The sequence below is a fragment of the Lampetra planeri genome, chromosome 41 (genome assembly GCF_965212315.1).
Source record: "Lampetra planeri chromosome 41, kcLamPlan1.2.h2, whole genome shotgun sequence".
Lineage (NCBI taxonomy): Eukaryota > Metazoa > Chordata > Hyperoartia > Petromyzontiformes > Petromyzontidae > Lampetra > Lampetra planeri.
The window spans coordinates 5,991,447-6,002,120 of NC_136147.1; the positions used below are offsets into that span (position 1 = coordinate 5,991,447).

The following is a 10,674-nucleotide window of genomic DNA, read 5'->3' on the forward strand; positions in this document are numbered from 1 at the left end:
GGGACTGGAGGCCGGGGGCCCGGTCGCCTCTGCGATCGGGCCGAAAGTCGGAGCAACCAAGATCTACTCCGACCCTCGTCACGTGCTATAACTGCGGCCTCCGGGGCCACGTGGCGTCCGGGTGCCGCGCTCCGCGGCAGCGCGCCATGGGAGCTCGGCTGGACGACGACCGAGAGCCCAAGTCATCTCTACAATCCCCGGCAAGTCGCGGCACCTCACACGCTCGGCCTGTTTATTCGGCACACATGGGACGCCGCGTTGCGGCGGAGGAGGGCCGGTTAAGGTTCGGGGATTCGGTTCGGCGAGGGGGGTTCGGCCGGGACCAGGGAGACATTGAATGGGCGGAATTGGGGCATAGAATTGTGGCTGCTTCGGCGGGTTCGTCCGTTGTTACGGGATCTATTGATGGGGTTGAGATTAGGGTGTTAGTGGACACGGGGGCATCGGCAACTATTATATCGGACCTCATTTATAATATTCTTCCGGTCAAATGTCGTCCGCTGCTTCCAGTGGATGTGCCATTTTACGCCGCTAATGGGGGATCGTTGGGCATTATCGGTCAGGTTAGGGCGTCCATTTGCATTGGAGATATCAAATTGTCGGGACCCGTTTTCGTTTCGTCTTCTTTGGCAGTTCCGTGTCTTTTGGGCACTGACTTTTTGGCTAAAATGCCCATTAAAATTCTTATCGATCAACGATGCATTGAACTGCCATCGGGTCGCCGGATTTCATTTTTGACGGGCCCTACTGACATTCGGACGGCGTGCGCTACGATACAAGCGGTGGCGACGCAGACAGTGCAAGTGCCCCCGGGTTCACAGATGTTGATTCCCCTCCGGTTGCGGAAACCATGGGTGAGGGAGGCTTCGGGACAGAGTATGCTTTTGGGTCCTTCTAACAAGGCTGTCGGGGGTCTTGATTTATCGGTGGCTCACACTTTGGTGCGGGCTGACAGGGATCCGTTTGTGATGGTTTTGAACGCGGGGTCGCGACCAGCTGTCATTCCGCAGGGCACCGTGCTGGCTCACGCGGCGCAGGTCCCTGGGGATGATGGGTTGGTTGCGCAGGTGGGCTCGAGCCCCGCGCGGAACGTTGAGCCAAGGGAAGACCTTGAGTGGGTCCATTCGTTATGTGCCGCCTCGGACGATTTGTCGGCGGCGCAGTTGGGTGCGCTGCGCGAGTTGCTCATTGAATTCTCTGATGTATTCAGTAAACATAAGTATGACATTGGGTGCACGGATTTGTTGCACCATCACATTGAAACGGGCGATGCGGCGCCGGTCAGGCTAAATCCCTTCCGACTGAGTCCCGTGGAGAAGGAACATGTTCAGTCGGCTGTTAACGATATGCTAGAAGCCGATATTATTTCGCCCTCCTCTAGCCCGTGGGGAGCGCCTATTGTGCTGGTTAAGAAGCAGGACGGGTCCCTGCGATTCTGCGTTGATTTCCGTCGCCTGAATAAGATCTCTGTGGCTGACGCGTATCCGCTCCCCAGGATGGATGAGTCCCTCGATGCATTGTCTGGTGCGCGATATTTTTCGACTCTTGATTTGTTATCGGGGTTTTGGCAGTTGCCGCTCGACGAAGAGTCGAAACCTAAGACAGCATTTCGGACTCCAGGGGGGCTGTTCCAGTTTAACCGGTTACCCATGGGGCTTCACTCCTCTCCAGCGACGTTTCAGCGACTTATGGAGCTGGTTTTGTCGGGCTTGCAGTGGGATACATGCTTGATTTATATGGACGATGTCATTGTTTTCAGTAAAACGTTTGAGGAACACCTCCGGCGATTGAGAGGGGTGTTCTTGCGAATGCGATCGGCTAAGTTGAAATTTAAACCGGCCAAATGTCACCTCCTTCGTAGGTCCGTTAGATACTTGGGTCACATTGTCGATTCTTCGGGGATCTCCACCGATCCCGCGAAGACGGATTGTGTCGGTTCGTGGCCGACACCTACGTCCGTTTCCGACGTGCGTAGTTTCATCGGGTTTGCTTCTTATTATCGGCGGTTCGTTGAGCACTTCGCCACTATTGCAAAACCCTTGCACGCTCTAACGGCGAAGGGAGTGAAGTTCAAATGGGGACCGGAGGAGGAGGCCGCGTTTCGCTCCCTCCGGGACGCCTTGGTGGGTGCCCCACCCTTGTGTTATCCCGATTTTGCCAGTCCCTTTTTGCTGGACACGGATGCTAGCAACACGGGCATTGGGGGGGTGCTATCCCAAGTCGTTGGGGGTGTCGAAAGAGTTGTCGCCTACGGTAGTAGGGTGTTGTCACCGGCGGAGCAGCGCTACTGTGTCACCCGTCGCGAGCTGCTTGCCATTGTTTTTTTTGTGCAGCAGTTTAGGCCATATCTTTATGGTCGTCACTTTACAGTCCGAACGGACCACGCGGCGCTACAGTATTCATTGAGGGTCGCCCAGCCCTCGGGCCAGTTGTCGCGTTGGTTGGAAGTCCTCCAGGACTATCAGTTTACGACTACGTACCGTAAGGGGTTGCGACACACGAATGCCGATTGCTTGTCGCGGTTGTTGCCTTGTGATGAATGCGCGTGTTTGTCGGGATCGGCGCGCTGTAAACCGACGCTTGCGGGGGAGATGGGGGCACTGGCTGCGACAGCGGGCGCACCGATCGGGGATGATTCCACTGCCTCTCAGGGTCGGGACTCGCTGCTCTCGCTGTCGCTCAGCGAATGGGGCCGCCTCCAGATGGCGGACAGCTCGCTGCTAGCACTGCGCCGCAAGGTTGGGGGTCCCGAGGGGGACCAGGAGCGTACCGGCTCCTATGTACTTGAGCGGGGCGTGTTATTGAAATGGGACAGTTTGTCCCGGCGGAACGCACTCGTGGTGCCTTCCGCTGTGAGGGGGAGGGTTGTCTTGGCGGCACACGAACGCCTCTTGCACTTGGGAGTTAACAAGACGCTTGCCCTGCTTCAGCGTGACTATTACTGGCCGGGAATGGGAAGTGATGTGGTGCATATTCTGAAGGGGTGCGTTGAGTGCGCCAGGCGTAAACCACCGGCCGTGGCAGCTAATCCACCGCTGCAATCTATTCAGGTCTCGCGTACCAACGAGCTCGTTGCACTCGATATTTTGGGGCCCTTCCCAGTCACGCCGAGAGGGAATAAATATTTGTTAGTGGGGGTCGAATACTTTACCCGATGGCCTATGGCGTGGCCTCTCGCTAACCAGTCGGCAGCGGCTGTGACGGATGCCTTCGTCCAGGGCTATGTCCTGGACAAGGGGGCTCCCGAACGCCTGCTGACCGACCAAGGTAAAAATTTTTCGAGTAAATTGTTGCAAGAGGTGTGCGATCTGTTGGGTACCAAGAAGGTGCGTACCTCCCCGTACCACCCGCAGACTGACGGGATGGTGGAGAGACTCCACAAAACCTTGACTTCCATGCTGTGCCAGCAGGTGTGCGAGGCACATGTAGATTGGGACCTGCAGGTCCCGGGAGTCCTTGCCGCGTATAGAATGGCCCCCCATGCAGCTACGGGGTTTTCCCCATTCTATTTGATGTACGGTCGGGAAGCTGACCCGCCAATAGAAACGCAACTTGGCCTGTCCGCTCCACGAACTAATTCTAATTTGGCAGAACATATTAAGTTTAATATTCACAAGCTGACAGAGGCGAGGGAGGCCGCGCGGCTTAATTCGCGGGCTCGCCAAATTGCTAATGAACGGTTGCGGGCACGGAAGGTGTCCATGCACGAATGGAAACCAGGTGACAGGGCCTGGCTGCATTGCCCTCAGGCACCCTTGGCTACGTCGCCTAAATTGTTGAGACCGTGGAGGGGACCCGTGGAGGTCGTGCGCGTTGCACGGCCCCAGTGCGTTCAGATAAAGTGGGGAAAGCGCCGGTGGTACGTTCACCCCTCCCGACTGAAACCGTTCTCGCCTCCATATGGCCTCCCCTTGTGTCGTGATGGCCGGGCGTGTGACGTGACCGGCGACCCAGAGGGGGAAATGTCTCTGCCTGATCCACACGTATTTTCGCCTGATCTGCTCCCAGGTGTCTCGGAACTGACAGCTGCCGATCACCGGCGGCCGGATCTCCGCGGCGGGGCCGGCCCTTTCAGGCCCGTTCCGCGCCGTCTGGAGCAGCCGGAACCGCCGGACGGTCGTCAGTGTCCCGCCCCATACGATGGACCAGCCAGACGGACTCGCGCCAGGTCGTGCTACTTTGCATGACCTGCCTCGTGAGGAGTCGGGGCAGTTGGAGCGCCTCGTCACTGCGTGTAGTCGCAGGGACGTGGGGCGCGTTCGTTTCGAATTTGCTCGTATCGTGTTATTGTTGACTTTTCGGGTTCATTGTCGATCTGTACATAGTTATTCTTGTTGTTGTTGGTGTTGTGTTATGTTACGGGGCACACTCGGGGGGTTTCGGGGTTTTTTTTTTTATGTTGGTTGTCGTTTTATCGTCGCGGTTGGTTGTTGTTAGCAGCCGGGCCGGCTGCGAGCTATGTGGGAGGGGGTGATGTAGTGGTGATACGCGCTGGGTGTATATGTCGGGTGCCAGCGCGTATGTACGGGTGTGTGTGTGGTGACGCGCGCTGACGGGGAGGAGCAGGCGTCAGTGCGCGGGTGGGGGTAGTGCTGCTGATTGGCTGTGTGCCGGTGACGCGCCCAGAGGGAGTGATCGGGTAGCAGCGCGGTGTGATTGGTCGGGGAGTGGAAACACGCGCTGAGCGGAACCGGATCGTAGGGATAGCGCGTGGGGATTGGGTAACTGAGGAGCGGTGCCGACGTTGAGGTCCGCATCCGCTCCGTCTCCCGGGAAGAAGGGGTATATAAGGTGATGCACAGAGGAGCAGGGGCGGAAGTGGAACCATCTAAGAATGAAGACGAAGGTGCAGAGATAGAGCCCGGAGAGGAGAGTAATGGAGAGTAGAGGAGAGTAAGGTATAAGTGTGTAGCCAGCGAGAGAGAACGGTCTACACGAGCTGAGTAATGTATAGTGTGTAGCCAGCGAGAGAGAACGGTCTACACGAGCTGAGTAATGTATAGTGTGTAGCCAGCGAGAGAGAACGGTCTACACGAGCTGAGTAATGTATAGTGTGTAGCCAGCGAGAGAGAACGGTCTACACGAGCTGAGTAATGTATAGTGTGTAGCCAGCGAGAGAGAACGGTCTACACGAGCCGAGTATGCATACGGTGTAGCCAGCGAGAGAGGAAGGTCTACACGAGCCGAGTATGCATATGGTGTAGCCAGAGAGAGAGATGCAAAGTCTACACGAGGCGAGTGGAGAGTGTAGCAGAGGCGCAGAGTCTACACGAGGCGAGAGAGGAGTGTAGCCGAGGCGCGGAGTCTACACGAGGCACAGAGAGCCGGCAGCACAGAATCCAGAGTCAAGAGAAGCGCATTGTGAAGAAGAGAGGCCACGCGTTGTATTGTTACGAGTCAAGATTTAATAAAAGAAGTGTGTTCCCGTCAAGGAGTTTCCTGCCGTCATTTTCCAATACTTCACATGTACAGTTCTGCTCTTCATTTGCCTAAATTTCCAACTGTGAGAAATTAAAATATTGGCTTGACTGTCACACGATGAACAGATATTACAGAGCGGCTGGCAAAGTGTTGCTTCCTAATGGGTGGTGAGAGATGGTGGTCACTTGCAGGGATCTCGAAAGGAGCTCTGTAATCTCCACTTCTGTGGGTTGCACTGCTTTAGGAGAGAGTGGAATGTATACGGAACTTTGTCCATTGACATAACGCAAGCACAATTCGGATACAATTGGGAAAATGTAAAATTATATTTAAATTTTATTCCAGTATATGTTAGGGGCCGTCCATAAATGACGTCACGCACCTAGGGGGGGGGGGGGTCAGACATTTGTGACGATGTGTGACGAGGGGTGGGGGGGTGAGAAATGTGACGTCACATCAAAATGCGAAACTTTAAATAAACGTAGACAACACGTTCTACTTAATTAGACTTTTTGATAAATGTTTTCTACTACAACATCAGAGTGAAGCGCCACATTAAATACGCACAACAATGACAATAGTTTAAAGCGATTTGAAGCATGTTTTTTGGGGGGGGCAGAGCTTTGTGACGTCATATTTGAGGGGGGGTCTGACTTTTTGTGACGCCGTGTGACGATGGGGGGGGGGGTCAAAAATCGTCCAAAATCGCGTGACGTCATTTATGGACGCCCCCTTACATTGTGGACAATAGAGTGAACAAATGAAAAACAACACAAACAAAACTGTGGCAAAACCGAGACGAAAAACAAATACAACACCTGTCCTGACCCCCCCCCCCCCCCCCCAATGACTACTCCAACCCAGGTGTCACGCACCTGTATGATCCCTGCTGCCATTAGGTCCTGGTGCACGCAGCCTGGCACCGTGGCTCTGACGCTCACTCGGCCCTGCCTACTCTCCGCCGTCCACTCGGATCCACCGAGGTCGTGGGTCTCCGTCAGAGTGGTCCCCGGGGAACTTCGAGGGCGGTGTGGCCGACTTGACATCACCCCGAGTACCCCCATTGAAGTGCACAGCATCAGCGATAGCAGCAGTGGAGAGAGCATGGTTGGGGGTGGTGGGGAGGGGGTGTTAGCTCGGGGTCTAGGGGGATCTACTTGGGTCCCTGTAGACTGCAGACTGGGACTCTGATCCCAGCGTTGGGACTCAGGGGCGTGGACTTCACGTGACTTGCTGGACGTGACGTCAGGCGTTGGGGCGGGCAGCACTTGGAGCTGTCCCTGGTGCCAGACGAGAGGTTTTTTGTGTCGCACACTTCCAATGGCTGGTTGAGTGTTGTTTGTTGTAAACAGGACGACTCTTATGCTTGGTTCTTTCGGTAAAGTCACGTAGAAGGGAAATAATAAAATAATACATCCCAGCTTAAATAGTCGCTCCAAGCCTGGAGTGTGTCATTCAGACTCTGTCTTCTCGACAGACCTGCTCTCCACCCGAGGACGGCTGCTTGCGTTGTGGCCGAAACGTCGTGAGAATTATTTTATTATGTTTTATGTTTATTATTTCCATTCTACGTGACTTTACCGAAAGAACCAAGAAGATAATTGAAACATGTTGTCATCGTGAAATTTACTACTTTGAAATTGGGTCCATCATTTTGAATCACCCTGTACAATAATGGATTTTTTTTCCTATACAGTCCTCAGCTGATCACCGCGTAGTACGGCAAGCAGCCTATAACAACCATTTTTTTTTATCTCACCTATATGTGTATACAGTACTAGTACAATGGTTATAGTATCACTACTGTGTACACACGCACACGTGTGACGTCACTATGCGGGGGGCGTCACTACCACGTGGGTCTACACACACCCACATGACGTCATCCCGGCTGGAGGCGGGAATGACGTCAGGGCCGGTTCTCGGGAGGCGTGACTGGGGTGGGGCCCATATCAGCAGCCTCCTCACGAGGTTCGAGGCTGCCCGTGCCAAAGATGAAGATGCATCGTGAAGACACCAAGAAGATAATTGTTTTTTTACCCTTTCATCTGGCAACAAAACTGACACCTTTTTTTACAAGGAGTCATGTTTGCATAGACCACAATAACTGCAGTCATAATGCAAACAAAAAACATAACTCTGATAATGTATGCACTGTCCTTGAAGTTGATTGGTCCACACCCGAGACAGCTTTCCTTAGTCTCACATGGTGTTGGACCAGATGACGCCAAAAGGCGCACAACTCAAAGACAATGCACCATCAGAGTATGAGAGCTCGGGGTAAGCATTTCCACCATTGGAACCTCATTTGCCAGTAAAAAAATATGATAATTGGTTTTTTACCCTTTCATCTGGCAACAAAACTGACACCTTTTTTACAAGGAGTCATGTTTGCATAGACCACAATACCTGCAGTCATAATGCAAACAAAACACATAACTCTGATAATGTATGCACTGCCAAGAAAAGTCAAGCCTCCAGTCAGCGGACCTGCCAGTAGCCCACCTGGCTGGGTCACGCTCGAGTAGCTGAGAGTTAGAGAAGTGTGTGTTAGCTAGAGTAGGTCGGTGTTCACCACCTAATGTAGAGTGTTATAATACTTCTTGGTTCTTTCGGTAAAGTCACGTAGAATGGAAATAATAAAATAATAAAAATAAAACATTATATAATAAAATAATAAAATACTATAATATAATAAAGTTATTTTTATTATTTCCATTCTACGTGACTTTACCGAAAGAACCAAGACGATGAATCCCTGCAGTCACTAAAGCTTTAAATCGAAATGTTATAATACTGTTCTAATAAATGAGTGTTGCCTCCCAAGAAGTGTGTGCGCCTAAATTGAACCCATTACACTAGTATAATAAGAGCAAGTCAAATGTCCTTTATTTTCCCAGAAAGATGCACCGAGTCTCAAGGCCACTTTTCAGGAGGTTCCTGATATGGGGGTTTGTGAACAATGCCACGAATGAGTGTTTGAGTTCGTGTGAAAAGAAACCACAGAACCCGGGAGAAAACCCTCTCAGCCCCACGCCTACGACACCTGGCAAGCCCTATTGGTGGTCACCCACCCAACTGCTCTCCAGGTTCAGACCGGCTTGGCTTCCGAGATATGACGACCAGATAGAAGTCATCATGCTGCAACTAATATAATGATAAGGTCAATACAATATTCGATAATTTTCACTGCAGGTGCTTTTGTGCAGACTTGCAAAGGTCTAGAATAGGAATACAGTAGAGTCACGCACGATAGCTGTATCAAGTGACTCACTTGATACAGCTATCGTGCTGTGACGGTTCCACCTGAAGATGGAAGCTTGTGTTGCCTCCGAAACGTCGTGATTTTTATTTTACTTTTAGAATTTTTTTTTTTTTACCTACGTGACTTTACCGAAAAAACCTAAGAATATGAATCCTTGCAGTCACGAAAGCTTCAAATCTAGAAAGAATACAGTAGAGTTTAACATTTTCTGTTCAACACCTAGTAGGCTTTTGCGACAGGGCCAATAAATAAAGTCACGTGAACATGTGCACCGATGCCGACTTTATTGAAGGCAATATTGGCACGTTCAAAAATAAATATTGATTTCTTCAGGACAATTTTAACACATTCCTGCGGAGGGAGCTGGTAGGAACGTTGGGTTGCTCGGTCAATGGTCAGGGTCAACGGCGGCGTGGTGTATTCCGCAAATATGCCCGACTGTGAGGGCGGCACAAGCAGGCGTGAGTAGGTTAAACGTTGAGTTTTATAAGGGCACCACGGGGTGACCAGCCCCTCCCCACCCAGCCCCACCCCTCCCACCCCCCCACCCAGCCCCACCCCTCCCACCCCCCACCCAGCATCACCCTTCCCACCCAGCCCCTCCCCACCCTCCACACCCAGCCCCTCTCCACCCAGCCCCACCCCTCCCATTTTTGGATGCACAACGGACGGACGGAATAATCCCCTGTGGGCTGGTGTAACCAGGAGGTTCCTACCAGTATTAATTATCATTTGGCTGTGTCGGGTGAAGGAGGCTGTACGACACACATTTACTTATTTGACACAACCAACAAGGCATTGTATTAGTGTCTAGTTCTTCCTGGCTTTTGTGGGGTAAATCTACTCATATAAGGAAACTATAACGACATACTAGTGTGTCATTTGATTTTAATACTTTGGATATTAATAGATAGCACTGTATTTACTAAATTAATAAACGCTTTTTGTAATCCTTAACATTCAATTTTACACGCATTTAACGCTCAATTAGTTATCCACTTTTTTTAGTTCAGGAAAATGCAGCTCGTGACACGACTCAAACTGGAATACAACAAAAATAAGATTTTAATTATTAAACAAAGTAACATTTGTATTGCTTCGGATACATTTATTTGAAACCTAATTACATTAATACACCAGGGGTCGGGGGGAAAAACAAATATTTTCATACTCTTTGGTTCTTTCGGTAAAGTCATGTAGGTAGAAAAATAAAATAAAACAAAAAATAATATATCACAACGTTTCGATCGCAACACAAGCGGTCGTCCTCAGGCGGAAAAAAATATCCAGCAGTGGAATTGCTGGACCAGAGAGAGGGCTGTTTCTACCTACGTGACTTTACCGAAAGAACCAAAGAGTATGGATTCTTGCAGTCACGAAAGCTTCAAATCAAGATAGAAATATTTTCACCAACCTCCTTTAACCAGCGTGGGGAAGTATGATCAAACAATCCTCATGACCCGCAAGATGTGAGGAGGCCCTTCTTTCATTTGGCATTTTTGGGGATTGCAACAAATTATAAATTGATGTCGAGATTTGACATCCATTCGACTGCTCCAAGAGTAGCCGCGTGGATGTTTGAGATATCCGTTGAATGATCCAATCGGGCAGTCGTTCGCGAGATGTTGCACGGTCTGAGATGTGTCGCAGCACCACACTCACAAGCTGGACTCTCGTTCATTTTACATTCATGGAGAAAGTGTCCAAGGAGGCTCTCATTCAATCATAGATATATTGAGAAAACACTGACAGTAATAACTCAACACGTAATGGATGATACAGGCGTTGCCTTAATGCTTTCTATGCACTTTTAAATAACACCGTGTTCATGTATTTTACATTTGGAAGCCTGGCTTGAGCATGACGTGTATTTTTCATAAGGATCCTGCTCCATTGGAAACCGAACCCAGAGAAACCCCACTACGCATAGGATGAGCTCTGCACAAAGAGATTCAATAATCTACTGCTCTACTGCCATCTCCTGCAAG

General features: G+C 50.9%; 1 protein-coding gene across 1 annotated transcript in view; it reads right to left on the reverse strand.

Moving 5' to 3' along the window:
* Positions 1-6,666, reverse strand: part of MANBA (mannosidase beta) — a 29,719-nt gene extending 23,053 nt beyond the window's left edge. Inside the window, exon 1 of the mRNA XM_078613414.1 lies at positions 6,297-6,666. Coding sequence (XP_078469540.1) covers positions 6,297-6,527 — 231 coding nt within the window. The 5' untranslated portion in view covers positions 6,528-6,666. The remainder of the gene's footprint in view (positions 1-6,296) is intronic.
* Between the last annotated feature and the right edge of the window lie 4,008 nt (positions 6,667-10,674).